The sequence below is a fragment of the Acomys russatus genome, chromosome 1 (assembly GCF_903995435.1).
Source record: "Acomys russatus chromosome 1, mAcoRus1.1, whole genome shotgun sequence".
NCBI lineage: Eukaryota > Metazoa > Chordata > Mammalia > Rodentia > Muridae > Acomys > Acomys russatus.
The window spans coordinates 18,124,091-18,140,075 of NC_067137.1; the positions used below are offsets into that span (position 1 = coordinate 18,124,091).

General features: G+C 42.6%; 1 protein-coding gene across 1 annotated transcript in view; it reads right to left on the reverse strand.

Moving 5' to 3' along the window:
• Positions 1 to 11,261: 11,261 nt before the first annotated feature.
• Positions 11,262 to 15,985, reverse strand: part of Rasgrp3 (RAS guanyl releasing protein 3) — a 35,586-nt gene continuing 30,862 nt past the window's right edge. Inside the window, exons 13-16 of the mRNA XM_051167185.1 lie at positions 14,256 to 14,292; positions 13,858 to 13,983; positions 13,172 to 13,533; positions 11,262 to 11,499 (exon numbers count right to left, since the gene is read on the reverse strand). Of these exons, the coding sequence (XP_051023142.1) occupies positions 11,491 to 11,499; positions 13,172 to 13,533; positions 13,858 to 13,983; positions 14,256 to 14,292 (534 nt within the window). The 3' untranslated portion in view covers positions 11,262 to 11,490. The remainder of the gene's footprint in view (positions 11,500 to 13,171; positions 13,534 to 13,857; positions 13,984 to 14,255; positions 14,293 to 15,985) is intronic.

Sequence of the window (15,985 nt, forward strand, 5' to 3'; positions counted from 1 at the left end):
TTGTGACCCTGTAGTACCTGTAGGCACTTAGTTAACTATAGCAGCTCAAACAGACCTGCATCCATCCGAGACAAAGTCCCTCCTCCAACCTTGTTTTTACTTGAAATTTGCTAGAAGAAATGGCAAGCAGAAATCTGTCTTATGCACGAGTTCATGCCACTGGCTCAGCAAATACAAGTTAAGTTTGCTTTAGGCAAGAGACCTTTTTGTGATGGAAGTGCACTACAAAGTCAGGTCGAGTGCTGCTCAGTGCGGGAGGCCCTTCATTATTGCTGCAGAAGACAAAAGCCTGGCTCAGTCACTCTCCACAGTTTTTCCTTTACTGAAATCACACGATGCTTGCTGCCAGATTTTTGTACATGTAAACACTGTCAAGCTGTGAAAGAAAATGGCAGGAGGTGTGTTTTGTGTGAGAGGTGAGCAATAAAGTATCTGTACATCCTCTCCTTGCTGTGAGAGTTTTATTTCAGCTGTTTTTCACACTAAATTGTTCTGGATATTTGTGCCTGGCTAATGGACTAAGGCTTCTGTTCCCAAAGAGTAGTTCCTGAAGTTAAAGGTAGCCCTGTTTCTGAAAGCTAAAACGAACTGGGGGTGGGCAGGGGGAGCTGTCTCTGAATTGACCTTATTTATCACAATATGGCTAGAAAGCTTCCTCTGACTGTCCACTGGGTGTAGCTGTTGCTACACGTTTTAGACAAGATACACCAGTGCCCCTCCCTATTCTTTAAGAGGGTTTGGTTTTTCATTCTTCCTAAAAACAAGAGACTTGGTTTTAGTTTTTGTTTTGTTTTGTTTTTAAAGAGGAACTAAAAATTATAAAGATATTTATTAGAAGAAAAAATGTCAGAACTTCTTTAAAGTTTAGCGTGGTGTATATGATATGTGTGAATGGGGTGCTAAGGTCAGAGGACAATTTTCAGGAGTTGAGGGAATCAAACTTGGGTAGAAGTCAGGCCTGGGTAGCAAGTACCCTTACTCTGAGCCATCTCACAGCCCCTAAATGGGATTTAAAAAAAAAAAAAAAAAATATTCCTTATCAAAAGTACTTTACTATTGAAATAATGATTTTCTGATAATTAAAACTATCCTCAAGACCACCACGGCCCTTTTATTAATTTTAGCAAACTTTAGCTAGCCTTTATGATTATAAGATGTTGCATGTGCTTTATTAAATGAATTAGAGTGTAACCTTTCCCTGAAGCAGCAGTGAACACACAGGGTTATTGTGTGTAGGTGGTTCCTATAGAAATGAGAGTTGTCACAGCCACCTCTTGAAATAATACCTTAGGTGGACATTTGCTATAATTGCTTTCATAACCCAGGGCTGTACAGTATTCCTACTAGACTTGCTCTTGACAAGTAGAATTTTGATTTATTCTTACTAGGCTGCTTTCTCAAATATGGTCGTGTGTGAGGATAAATGGTGGATTTCTCTACAATGGACCTAAATTTACACCCTTGTGTTTCACTTAAACTAGACATTGTTCTATGCATCAAGAGGCCATAAAATAATTTAGTTTCTACCCTTCACCATAAATTCTCTAGATAAGATAGCCTAACCACCAACTTTACTGTATTAGCATTCTTGTTTTTACGCAGAGTGTTTCTTTGATCAATGGCGTATTCGGGTTTTGCTTGTGTTCTTTGGGGTTGGAATCTCAGTCTATTGTTCAGGCTGTCCTCAGACTCTTGTGTTCACCTCAACCTCCCAAATACATTGGTCTATAGGCAAGTGCTACAACCACGTCTGCCTGATCTTATAGACACTCTTAAACTTGTCGTGGGTCAGTAGTCATTTACCGGAATAAGGTAGATGGGGATTTCCTCAACAATCAAGATGGTAGTTAGCTTGTTTGTTTTTGTTTTTAACATGAAATCCTAGGGCATCTGGAACAGACTTGGTAGACCTCCAAGGCTTGTTCCACCTGAGATCAAGAGCTAAAACTAGGAGTCAGTGCTGAGAACTCTTAAGACCTGCCACCAGACCTGGTCTTTTATGCTGTATCACCAACTTGGCTGATGACCACCTCTACCAGACACAGATTCTAGCTGAGGGAAAGACTTGAGACCATTTCTACGTGCATGGAACTGATTTCCATTGGCCAAGTCACCTTTCTCCTTAAGCATTACATGTTTTTATTTTTGTTGTATGGATTCTTCCTGGACTCTGTTCGTGTCTTTTTAACAATAGATTTTAAATGAATGTGAATCACTCACCAACTTACCTATGGTGTCTGGTTGTAGGTTTTGTTTGCTGTTTTGATACAAGGTCTTCCGTAGCCAGAGCTAATCTAGAACTTTACTGTTTAACCCAGGGTGACCTTGTACTGACTCTCTTCCATCTAATTCAAATGCCGAGGTTCCCAGGCATGCACTACATCCTCCTGCCTTGTAAAGGATCATTGGGTTTACCTAAGTAGAAAAACACATTCACGCTGTGCTCCTTACCTCATACAGTGCTCTGCTCTGTAAGACTTCTCCCTGGTTTCCTTATCATTTTATTTCTCATTAGCATGATTATAATTAGAAACACCCATTCTCCTGTTCAGTGACACAGCAATAAAACTGGTATGCACCAATATGGAACCCGTATACTTCATCTAATTCATGGGCTAGAGTAGGGAATAGGTTAGGAGGCACAGCCTGAAATCCAACAGACTGGAGCTTGATGCACTTGTGTAACAGAACTGGGAACACTACAGACTTGGGCAATAGATGGCAAAATGCAAATTTGTTAAAAAGATGCTGGGTGTGACTCTTGTTGTTTGGCTTGACTGACTGCTTCTGTGTCCCTCCTATGTAATGATGGACGCCTGCATCAGGCAGATGGGAACGGGAGCAGCTGACACCTCTAGTGTTAAAAGTGTGTGTGTAGCCCTTGGCAACAGCTGCCATTGCCCACTCCAGGTGGAGGCTTGTTACCAGGATCTTTCACCCCCCAAGAGCAGCTCCCAGGCCTGGGCTATCTGAAACCCTTGGCCCTAGAACAACACTCTAGAACTTTCCTAGTGACCACAGCCTGCTGTTTCTCTGGTTCCTCACAACCTTCTGACCTTCAGCCTCACCTTTTCCATCCTTATTGCTGCTTCTGCTGTTGTCGGCCCCCTGACAAAGACTCACTCTACTGGTGGCTCAACCTTGCCTCTACCCCTCAAGCTGCTTCCTTGGCTAGATGCGCTGGCTGCTCTTCTGCTTCTTTCTTCATGATGGCAGCTCAGATGGTTCTACTAAAAGCAACATCATTTAGGAAGTCTTTTGTTGAGTGACCCTGCCACATTGGGAGAAGGAGCACAGGAATGTCTCTGCCTAGCTCAGTAAGCTGAAGGCCTTTCTCACATGGCCACGAAAAGGGTGCTTGTACCCAGGCCATCAGGAAGTGATCCCCTCTGCCTGAGGGGAAGATGATAAAGAGCCATCTAGAGTTCTCCAAGGTATGCAGTAGGAAAAGCCCGATGCAAACTATTTGAAGAAACCATGGCTGTGGTTGCACCTTCAGAAACTGGAACAAACAGCTGTAACTGCCCTGTGCAGTATTCAAAACAGCAAGCCCAAGTGGGCTGCCTAGTTTAACTGACACTTATTTTTGTTCAAGGCTTCTAGGACAGAAAAGAGGAGTTCAACATCTGTCAACAAGGGGGTCAAAATTCCCCACTCCCCAAATGTCCACTTATTTACAAACAGGAAAATGATTACCAGAAGGAATGCTTATATTAGTAATCATACCATTAGCAATAGTGGTCACAACACATTTTTTCTTAATATTTTTTAATTTTTTACATACACATTTATATTATACATATATAAGATAAACTATGTAGAGCAAGAAGAACCACAAAACAATTAAGAATTATATTAATGTTACATTCATAGTATTTTGGCTATTTGTATTTAGCCACCTTGAAGAAAACATTTTCCTATTTTGGTGAGTCTAAAATTCTGAATGTAGGTCACTATCTGTCATATCTCATCTCTTTTTGACACTTAAACTTGTTTATACTTAAAACATCTATCTAGATCTAAAAACATCTTGACCTCTAAACAACTAAGCTTAACTGTAAAACTAAACTATCTCGTCTTCTGCCCCATCAGAGACTTGAGAAGGAATAGAATTAAGCACCTGAGTATACAGAGAGTGCAAGTTAGCAGCTTCTCAAATGAGAAGATGACAGAGACAGTTTGCTGCCTGAACAGTCACTCAAAATTTTCTATTAACATTGGAGCATCATCTTCAGCCTTCTGCCCCAATATATCTGACATACATATTTGTGAGGCAGGAACTATTGGGAACTTGCTTACCCTGTCTTGGCAGAGTTTGGCTGTTAACTCTCCCTGCATCCAAGGTTGCCTATTTTTTTATGGTTTTTTTGAGGCAGGGTTTCTCTGTGTAGCCTTGGCTGTCCTAGACTCATTTAGTAGACTAGGCTGGCCTCGAACTCACAGGGATCCGCCTGCCTCTGCCTCCTGAGTGCTAGGATTAAGGGTGTGTGCCACCATGCCCGGCTCAAGCTTGCCTATTTTAAGCAGGATTCTGTCAGTGGTTGAATTGAGGACATTTTGCCCAGTGGCTGGTGTGCTATATTTGAACCTCCATAAGGAGGTTCTTTGATGTTCACCATCTTTTTTGAAGTAGCCTGGGTGTTGCTAGGAGTTAACCTGTCTTGCTGTCAAAGAATCCTTAAAACATTAAAAACATCTATAATTGCCACATTCTGTAGGACTCTGAGGCTTTTGAAGACCTTATCTAACTATTTTACCTTATCTGTCTATAGAATCATACCTATCTGTTACATCTAGAATGTATATTCTTGTGATATATGTAAACTAATAATTGACATGACCATGATTTGATCAAGTGACAACTTGTCTAACTTACTTATCCAAAACAGCCTGCAATAGCACTTTCAGGGTATTGGAAGTAAACCTTGTATTCTACTTGAGTGGTATGGGTACATTATTCATATTAGAGTAGAAATATGGACTGGAGAGATGGCTCAGAGGTTAAAGCACTGACTGCTCTTCCAGAGGTCCTGTGTTCAATTCCCAGCAACCACATGATGGCTCACAACCATCTATAATGAGATCTGGTGCCCTCTTCTGGTGTGCAGGTATACATGCAGGCAGAACACTGTATAATAAATAAATAAAAAATAATAATCTTTAGAGTAGAAATATATATATATTTGTGTGTGTGTGAAAAAGAATCTTAAATCACACCACATTTTTAACAATGCCTTCATGATGTCCTTAACACCTGCTGAGTGACCACCCACAGGGTAGGTTGAGCCTCCCTCTCCTGTCTCAAAAGTGATTTATTGTAATAAAAATGTAATAGTTCAGAGATGCGTTTCATCTGAACTCTCAAAAAAAGGCTTGGAAAGGCTTGGGATTGGCTGGGACAAGGATCCAAAGACTTTTCATTGGGTTACATATGTCAATACTTAGGATTCACTACCAAATTCTCTTAGAAATGAGGGGAAACATAATGGATCAGATATATAATCTTGAGGAATCATGGTTTATAGGACAGGTGGAAGAGAGTTAGGGAAGGAGGAAGACCACAGTGACATGCTAGTCTAGGTTTAATGGAAAGTACAGTTTTTACTATTTATTAAGGTTATTGAGCTCAACCTTAACCTGTCCACTGTAGTTGGGTGATAGATACACAGCCCAGAGCAGCCTCTTTCCTCAGTACACTGTATCCTAGCCTGACACAGAAATAAATTGTAACTAAACAGAGTAAATCCTTATAGTTCAGCGACTCTTAGCCAATCACAGTTTGTATCAGTGAAAGGCAAGGGTCTTTCCAGCCAGTCAGACCTCCCTGTGTCTCTCCCTTGTCTCTAGTTGTAAATACGACCTGTACTTGTGTTGGTGGCCAGGAGCATTGTGCATTCTGCACCATTTGTCTGGAATGCTTTGGAATTCTACACACACACACACACACACACACACACACACACACACACACACACATTAATAAAGTAGCTAAACACAAGCAGCTTTGTGATAAGCATTTCAAAAACAAGGAAAGGAGTACGTTGCAGGCGGAGAGACTCCTTATTGATTCAGGTTATAAAATCCCTTAAGTATTTCTAGAATTTTGGGGACTTTTGTTTTTGTTTTTGTTTTATAATCATCTGAACAAAGCTGAAATACGGCTTTTTGCCTGCTCATGGCTGTGAGTTCAGTCCTCGGCACTAGCATTATTAGCTGCTGCATCGGATGGTGTGGGTCCAGTGCCTTACTGTTGTGTACTTGTTGGTTGCTTATATCAAGCTGAGTAACATGAAAATAAATGCTTTATGTTATGGATTTCTGTGTTTGACTTCTGTTTACTGTAGTTCAGGGCCTGAAAAGACCTGGCATCATACAAATGGTTTCTATCTGCCAGAGATGCAATGTCTCTCTATCTAGTGAACAGAATAGTTGCAATGGTTATGGTTGTGATGCACTTGCCCTGTAGGACAGTATATTCATTGTCAGTGGTGTAGCAAGATACCCTAAAACTTAGTACATTGAATGAAGCAGTAAGTGTTTATTACTGATGTGGTTTGTGTGGGTTGGGAACCCATCAAAGCTACTTAAATTCTTGGAGAAATCTGAAGAACAATTTTTCTGTGTTCTGCAGCTGTTTGTTTTCTGTGAGATGTCAGATGTTTGTGCTTCCTCAGCCAACAGCATGATTTCTGGTATGCTCTGGGTGCTTGTCCTGTTTTAATTATGAGCTTTTACCCAAAAGTACAAGCGAGAAGGATTAATATTGTCTGTTCTGTTTGTTGGCTTGTTAAATAACACAGCCACTGAGTCTGTGTCTACCAGAGCAACTTCTGTGCACACCCTCCTGCAGGACTCTCTCATCAATACCTGACTTGTGGCCATCCTCTCCCCTGGCTCGAGACTGAAGCTCGCTCGGATTTTTGCATTATGCTCATTGCTACTCTAAAGCTGATTTGTAGTAAAGAGAAGTGTGTCTTTTCCCTGAAACTGTTTAGAAATAGGCATTTCCAGAAAAGTCCTTAAACGTTTTATCTGGAGTCAACATTTTAAAATTGTGTCATATTGCTTATCACACTGTGAAATAGAAACATTTTTTTTTTTTTTTTTAATTAGAGCATTTAAAAGTACTTTCATCGAGGCATACCAGCTACCTGGTAGTCTTAGCTCTGGGAAAATAACAACGTGCTGATGTTGATGCTTCTTCTATAAATAGTCTACAGGTGACTCCCACATAACCATAAAGCCATTGTCAAATTGAAGGGAATTAGGATTCACTCACTCTTTCATGGTATAACATAAAGTTCACATTTAAAATTTCCTAGGTACTATAGAAAGTATGACGTTTTGACCCAGAATATAACTATGGTTCCTAACACTGCATTTGAATAAGGCATTTGATTATAACTGCACCACCCCCACCCTTTTCCCCCCTGATTTTGTTAGATTTTATTTTTGAAGTGTTCAGGCCAGTTGCTTATCAAAATGCCCAAGTGTTGTTTTCCCCGGGTTCCTCTAGATGCACTCCTGACACTTACATTCCAGTGTGACCACCACTACCATCCAGAAGACAAGGTGTAGGTCGTGTGAGGTGCCCGTGTGCTCCCTAGTATTACCGAGCTCGGTCTGGTGCAGCCAGACGAGGCCGTTTCCTGTGCTTACCTACCCACCTTCTGTAATTCTAAAACTCAGCCCGCCCTTGGCGCATGGCACACTTTAATTTTGAAGGCTAATTTCTATTTTCCTCCTATCTCACTGGGAGAAGCTAAACCCTCTTAGCCTTTTAAACATATTTATGCTTCACACTGTTTACATGGGCACAATATATAGATTGTTCTCTAAACTAATTTACGTTTTACCCATTCAGTTCCTTGTCTTGGCCACCAAATTTCAAATGGGAAGAATAGACAGTTTTAGAGGAAAAAAAATATGAGAGAATAAAAAGCTCCTTTAGGCGCTTTCATTTCTTTTTTAAAAATATATTTTATTACTTTATTCATATTACATCTCAATTGATACATCCCTTGTATCCTTCCATTCCTCCCTTCCCATTTTCCCCTTCCTCCTCTCCCCTATGATTGACTGAAGGGGACTTCCTCCCCCTGTATATGCTCATAGGGTATCAAGTCTCTTCTTGGTAGCCTGCTATCCTTCCTCTGAGTGCCACCAGGTCTCCCCATCAAGAGGACATGGTCATATATGGAGCACCAGAGTTTGTGTGCATTTATATTTCTTAAAGTAATGTTTGACACAGATTTCAATTAAATAATGATTCTCTGAAGTAGTTGAAAGTGATGAAATGTCTTTCCCCCCTTTTTTCCAAGACGATTTTTCTGTGTAGCCCTGACCGTCCTGGGACTCACTTTGCAGAGCAGGCTGGCCTCGAACTCAGAGATCCACCTGCCTCTGTCCCCTGAGTGCTGGGATTTAAGGCGTGCATCACCACTGCTGCAGCGAGGTGATGAAATGTCTTTTTGCCGAAGAAACTGAGGCTCCTGTAAATGTATCTGGTGTGACCTGTGTCCCATGACTTCAGACAGCAGCGATGGGCTAAGTCCAGTGTAACTTGTATTCCAAAGGTATGCCTTAGAGATAGATACAGTTTGATGAGTTTTATCGTGGTCAATCCACAACCTTACTGCATTGGTTTTGACAGCCATACTGTGATTCTCTGAGGAACGCATCAGATTCCCATCACTAGTTAACAGTTTGGTGCTCCTAACTGGCATCCTACAGGACCCCAGGGTCTGCCTTTCATCATTTTCTAACAAAGCTCTCAGACCATTTAAAGGATGCTAATGTGGGGATCTGAGGACATTGCTGAGGAGGCAGACCTTCAACAAAAGGCTTCAAATGCAATTGTAGCTGCTCTGGCTTAAGTGGATAAATGAGGAATCAATGGAAGTAGCTTACATACCCTGCCCTACCTAATTTACTGTGAAGAGTTTGGCTTTGCCCTTCCCTTTAAAGGTGATAGTGGTAGGGTACAGTATAGTGCTGTCAAGTATGGAGCCAGCCTGGGCTACCTTGAAAGATATCAGCCATCCTCCACTACACCGTGAGACCCTGTCTCCCTAGTTACACATAGAATGACCCCTCCACCAAAAAAAGTAAAAACCGAGAGTTGGGGAATAAGAGCACTGCCTGCTCTTCCAGAGGAACTAGGTTCAATTCCCAGTACCTACACGGCAGCTTTCTAACTCCAGTTTCCAGTTCCCGGGGATCCAACGTCCTCTTCTGGCCTTCACGGTACTGCATGCATGTTGTGCACTTTGAGTACATGCACAACACCCATATACATAAAGTAAGGTTTTTCTTTAAAAAGAAGAAAATCAAGGTGACAGCATACTACAAAACAGAGGTCTGAAGGAATCAAACAAGATTGTTTGTTTTGTTTTGTCATGGGCTTGTCTATTTTACTGACGCTGAAAAGCAGATGAATTTAAGTCATCATTAATCAGCATTAGTTGTAAGTCAATGGTATTACCAAAATTGTAAAGCGGCTTCATTATGGACTAAAATTCCTCTTCAGCAGACTAATGATAGTTGTGTTTGTATACGCAGGGGATGCACAGGCATACACATGCTGCATACACATATACAATACACACTGTGTTTCTTTTTCTTTGTGTTTATTTTTCACTGAAGGAACATTTTGTTTCCTTATCTTGGGAAGACTGGAAATACAAAATTCTTTCTACATATGAAAACTCATAATATTCCAACCAAATGGAAAGTAAAATAACTCCCTTGGAAAGAAATATAAAAAGTCCAACATTCCTTTACAGATTTCTTTCTGAACTTTTTTTTCCAGAATGGTTTCCCCTACTTATGTTACCATTTTGTTTTAATTTGTTCACATGTATGCTGCTGTATTTATGAGTAGTAACAAATGGTGTAAATACATAGATCCAACAACACTGCCCTTTGACATGCTTGGTGAGTTTGCATCTAGTTTAATTACGGCCCCTCCAATTAACAACTTCACGTAAAACTTCACTATTTCCAATCTGGATCAGTTCTCGCTCCAGAACCTTCGAGGCACACTATACCAACTCTACCAAGGTTGGTTTACGACACTAGGACCACTTAGCCTTCGTGTCCTCATGCTCTCAGTGTCTAAGGGCCAGAGGAGAACTGTCAGTTGAGCTATATCAAAGTGACCTTCCCAAACGAAGCCGCAATCAGCATTATGTGGGGTACCAGGATGTTGGCCCTCAGATGTGGACTGGGTACCTCTGTGGGATATTTTCTGACAGGACATTTGGCAGCCAATGGTCCTCTCAATGACAGACTCAATCACCTCAATTTTTCTTTTATTTTTATTGTTACTTTTTTAAAGATAGAATTGTACTAAGCTGCCCAGCTGACTCAGACATGAGGTCCTCCCACCTCATGTGCTGCACCCAGGGATATCAGGTGTCCAATACCAGCTTGGCTCTGCCTCTGTTTCTGAGCATCATGAATCTAGTAAATGAATCTATTTCTATTTCTTCAAAGGAAGGCATTTAAATTATTAATATTTCAAAGGTGTGAGTGGAGTATCAATTCATGGTTGAGGTTTATGATGATTTTTTCTTTCTGTGGATGACACGTTTGCATTCTGAACTTATGTAAGACAAGTTTTAAGATTACTGTCATTTTTCCAAACTGGTTGTTTTCTTTTCCACCTAGTAATTCAGTAGTTTTGTTTTTTTCTAAATTTTATCCCTGGGAACTTGATTTGATTTCTTAATTAACATTCTATTTTGGGAATCTTCAGAAAGATTGGAAACCCAATTATGTGGTCAAGTATAAACATTTTTATTCACCATAGCTACTATGAATATTAGGGGAGCTTTTGGGGATGTGGTTCCCCTTAGTGATACAGGACTGGACAGACATACGTGATACACGCACACATGGCATGGCATGCCACAGCCACAGTGTGGTGGAACACTATAAACACTCCTTGCAGCTTAATCATAGGCAGAGGGATCACTGCCATCCAAGATCTGAAGAATGTCCTTGCCCCTCAGTAAAACTTCAAGTCCTAGTCCCACCAAAAAGGCACGCAAAAAGAGCTCAAACTCAGGTTCTAATGAGACACCCCTGCACACGTGTGCACATGCACGCATATACACACACACACTTTATAAAAATAATATTGTCTAGAAGAGCTGTTTTGGATTTGAAGAGTGAGTGTCATGCACGTGCACCAAAGCTTTCATCCCCTGTGTATAAAAGGCTCTAGAGAGATGTGAGAAATGGCTGACAACCTTAACAGTTTTCGTGGCACCTCAGTAGAGGCAGAGTGCAGGAAATAAATAGTTCAGAGTCAGGGTAAATCCTCTGTTCTGCAGTCCAGTCATGGAGGTCCTGGGATGACGTGAGGCCGTGAGCATCTCCAGATTTCTTTTCCAGACTGCTTCCAGAGCTGGCAAGTGCCCCTCAGTGCTTCTCGTTCTCCTCCCCAAAGCAGATACGGTTGCCTTTGGTTTCCCCAGCTTGATCTCAGCCATCCTGCAATACAAACCAGAACGTGCTGCAAAGGAGGATGTCATTTAACAAAAGCGTTCCTAGAGCGCTGCTTGCCAAGTGACTATGAGGGAGACCTCGAATGATCAGCACCTCATAGCCTCCTTAGAGGAGGCAATGAAAAGGGCATAGAGGCAGCCAGGCGAGACCTGAGCCTGGAGTCCCCGCTACTCATCCTCGGGGGTAAGAAGAGGACCCCTTGAGCCCAGGAGTTGGAGATGAGCCCAGGGCAACATGGTGTGACTGTCTTGAAAAAATAATTTAAAACAAAAGCAAGAAAAGGAAAGTTAGCAGGGACCAGAGAGATGGGTACAGTGTTTCAAAGTGCTTGCTGCAGTCATGAGATGCAGAGTCTGCACGTTAGCACCTCTGTAACAAGCTCCATGTCCTGGGCTCCCCTGGACCACAGGCCTGAGATGATGGTGGGAGAGACAGAGGATTGGATTGCTGGAGCGAACTTCCAGCCTAGCAGAGGAAAACATTAGCCTGGACTCAGAGAGAGACTCCTGAATTTAAGACAGAGAGAAAGAAAGAAAGAAAGAAAGAAAGAAAGAAAGAAAGAAAGAAAGAAAGAAAAAGAAAGAAAAAGGAGGAGGGAACAGTAATAGAGGAAGGCAACACCCATGTCTGACCTCAGCACATGCATGCAGCCGCATGTGCGTAGGCACAGATATCCTATCCACAGACACATACATGAGCTTATTCAGACACATACAAACAAATCATAAAGCAAACTGCCCACTCAGCACATGGAGCCCTTACCCTCACATAGAGCTTATAAACAACACTCAAGGTGTTCCCGTAGACGCTGCACAAAACCTTAGTCCCGCTCTCAGAACCCTTGTCCAAATGTTTCCATCTCAGAAATTCATGCTATGAAATACATACGGGCACTAAGAAAATTTGCACGAAAAATTACATATGGATACGTGCATATACTTATGTGTGTGCACTGTATGTTCATACAGTGTGAATTTGATTTTTTAAAATTTGTTTTATCTTAGGAGCATTCGGTGATCCTAAATCTGTCTTCTTAATCCACCATGGACTGTCGGCTAATACATGATCTCCTTAATTTTGAATCAATTTATAATTTCACCATATTCTAACATACTATGTGCGTGCTACTTTACTTTGGGTGACCTGAATGTGATTCTTGGGTGACAGAGCCCACTTTATAAAACCTTGCAGCCTTCACATCTTGGATCCTCACCCCCTCTTTTTTTTTTTTTTTTTTCTGATACTCTCAAGAGTCTCTGTTTTAGCCCAGATGAGAATCTAATTGTCCTCTACTTACAAGTCCTCCCTGAGTCTGAGTCCTGGCCCTAGCTCAGAAAATGAAGCAAACCTGCCGTGCACTGGTGTGTATTTAAATATATGCAGCAGTTAAAGGTCCCGGATGTACCATTGCAATACAGACATGAGCTTGTTGCATTTCAGAATCCTGTTTTGGTTTTATGCATAGTGAAACAGGTAAGAGGGGCAAGAAATCATCTTGCTCATAAAACTAGCCAGTAGCAACTCTAAAAAAATACATCTTGACTTCCGGTCACAGTGCCTTTGACATCATGAGGCTGTTTTCCAGAACTACAGTGCCCATATCAGCATCCTCAGCTGCCTCCTTCTGATGGCACTTGTGGCTTTTTACATCACTGACCTCACCATCCTGTTTGGCTTCATCTTCCTCATCATCCTGGTCAGGTTCAAACGCAGTGCCTCGGTCGACCACAGCCACACCAGCTTGTACTGTGGGCTTCTCATTTTCCCACTTGGCAAAGCCTTTGTCCTTTGCTGCTTTGTTATGGAACTTGGACTTCATTTTGGGGAAGGTATGGGACCCCGAGTCTCCCCAGCCACCCTCTGACCACACAGGTTCTGTCTGGGTGGCTTGACTCGTGGTGGCTCGCTGGAGCTTCACGGAGATCTTACGGGAAGAGCCTGTCACCAGTGTGATGGCTCTGCTGTCCAGGTCCCGGTGTCCAGCAGTGACCCCAGGAAACTCAAACACCTCATCCTGCACTAGGAGGGAAAGGAGAAGGATTATTATTTGATGTCAGTCTGTTCAGGAGCAAACCATCACAGTTAGTATGGGACACCAGCGATCTGATACGCAAGGTCCCCGAGGAAGAGACTAGGCTAGAATTAAACTAGCAGCAGGTAAGCTGCATGTGAGTCAGACCAAAGAGCAAAAGAATTAAGGGTTTAGCATCCCAACTACTCAAAGGACGCAAGTACCATTGCTCTTTATAGGATTCAGATGCTAAGTAGGTACAGGACACAGATGAAGGACAGGTATGGAGAGGTGCTCAGAGAAACACTGGTGAAGAACACAGAGATCATTACCTGGGGGCAAGGCTGGGCTTCCAGGCAGTGACCCAGGATTGCTGCCCAAGGAGGGTGCCCGAGCAAGTCTCCTGCAGGCCAGAACCAAGAGGTCTTTGCATTGTTTGTGACAGTTGGCTCCACAGTCTGAAAAGACCCCAAAGGAGCCATGCGTGAGTGGGAAGCACGTGTCTGCCCCAGCTTCCAGAGTGGCAAGGGAGGGGCCAGCCTCCCCTGCACCCATCTGAATTTCAGAGATGAATCTGGGAAGCTCGGAGCCTTTTTTCTGGCACAAATTTAACTCTTCAGCTTTCATTGTCCCAAGAGACCAAAGTTCTCAACAAGGCCAAGAGTATTTATGCTTTAATCAGACAGATTTGAGCTCCACCCAAAATGTCCATTTCAGAACTGGTATTTACCTTTGCATTTGTAGCCTTGTTTGATTATGCCCCAGAGCTGAAACAGAAGACAAAGGAATGTCAATGGAAGAGAAACCTAAAAGGAAAACAAAACCCCAGAGAAGGAAGTCCTGCTAAGTTTGATGACTGACAGCTCACAAACAGGATGTAGCTGCTCTGGACACCCTTCCTGTCAGAGAGGAGCCTTCTCCCTGCCCCCTCCAGCTGTGGCGATAACTTCCCTTTTCTTTCTTGGAGCCAAATGGTAGTTGGGATGGGAAATTAGAGTTGGTAAATTGGTCTGTTGACTAGACAAATGTTTAGGAAAATGGACCAGTGGTTCTTCTGTCTTTCTTTTTAATCATACCGCTGTTTTGGGCAGGAAAGGAGGCAACCCAAGAATGCACTTACTAATTTGGATTTTGCCAGGTAAAGATGTGGGGGCATATGATCTTATGCACTGTGTCTGCACAAGGCTGTGAGAGGTGTCGAAAAGGCTCCAACTCTGCCAACCAAGGACATGGTTACTTCCACGACGTTAGTAAGTAGGAAGATTGCTAGATAAAGATGATGGGGGGTGAGGGGAGGGCATTGTGATGGACTTGGCTGCTGCATAGGACCTCCACACACTGAATTAAAAATCAGAACGCAGCCACCTGTTCTAGCACTCCACACCACAGTGCTGAAACTAAGCTTTTCTTTTCTTTCTTTTTTTTTTTTCTGACCTTCCCAGGAACCAGAAGAAACAACAGCCAAATTCTTCCCAAAGGGCCACTTTCAATTTGTTACCTACACCTCAATTCATAAACAGGAAAGGTGAAAGGAACTGGTGTTATCAGTTGTTTTTCTTTTCTGTTTAGACAGGATCTCACTATGTAGCTCAGGATGCTCTTGAATTCCCAATCCTCCTGCCTCAGCATCCCAAGAGCTGAAGCTACAAACACGTGCCGGCACACCTGGGCATTTTTCTATGGTTCTTTTCCCCACCTTTCATGTAAGGGGAGGGACCACTCTGCTATTGCTTTGGCTTCCCTCTGTCTATACAGTCAACCTTTTCTGCCCAGCTCACTGGAAAACTTACTCTGTTTTGTGGAATGACGTGTTGCCTGTTTTTAGAATCTTAAATGGCAATATCTAAGATCTTTAGTTGGAACGGTAATGCTGTTCTTTGACATGACAAATGCCTTAAGTTCAACAAGGAGGGTTTCTGCAAGCTGCTCTGGGCGCAGTCTTGGTTGTGGTGTAACATCTTGGCAGACATGAAGACTTTCTAAAGAGCCCATGTTCCCTTGCCTTTATCCCTCAAGCTATTGAATGAAGCAATGGTCCCCAAGGAGTTGGAGCTTCCAGCAATCTCATGCCTGGAGACAAAAAGGCTCAAGTCCCAGGCCAGGAAGAGGAGGGGTTTGTCTCTCTCAGTGAGAGTTCCCACAATTCTGACAGCTTCTCAGGCCACCTTGCAGGAAAGACTGGAGCTGAGACAAAGGCAGGTCAAAATTGGGACAAACCACACTTCAATAAGGACGTCCTGATCATGTATCATCCGTGCTCCATGTAAGCATAAGCCTGAAGTGTCAGACTCGATGGAATCTCGCTGTACTTCTTTATTTGTTCTTCTTCCCAATGTGGCCACAGCTATTTGTCTAACTGGCAACTTGACATCAGGTGACTAAGCTGAGCTTGGTAGGGCCGCTGGGTCCCAAGTTGTGACCATAGAAACTCCAGTAACAGTGGGGGCTTTGCCCTTCTGG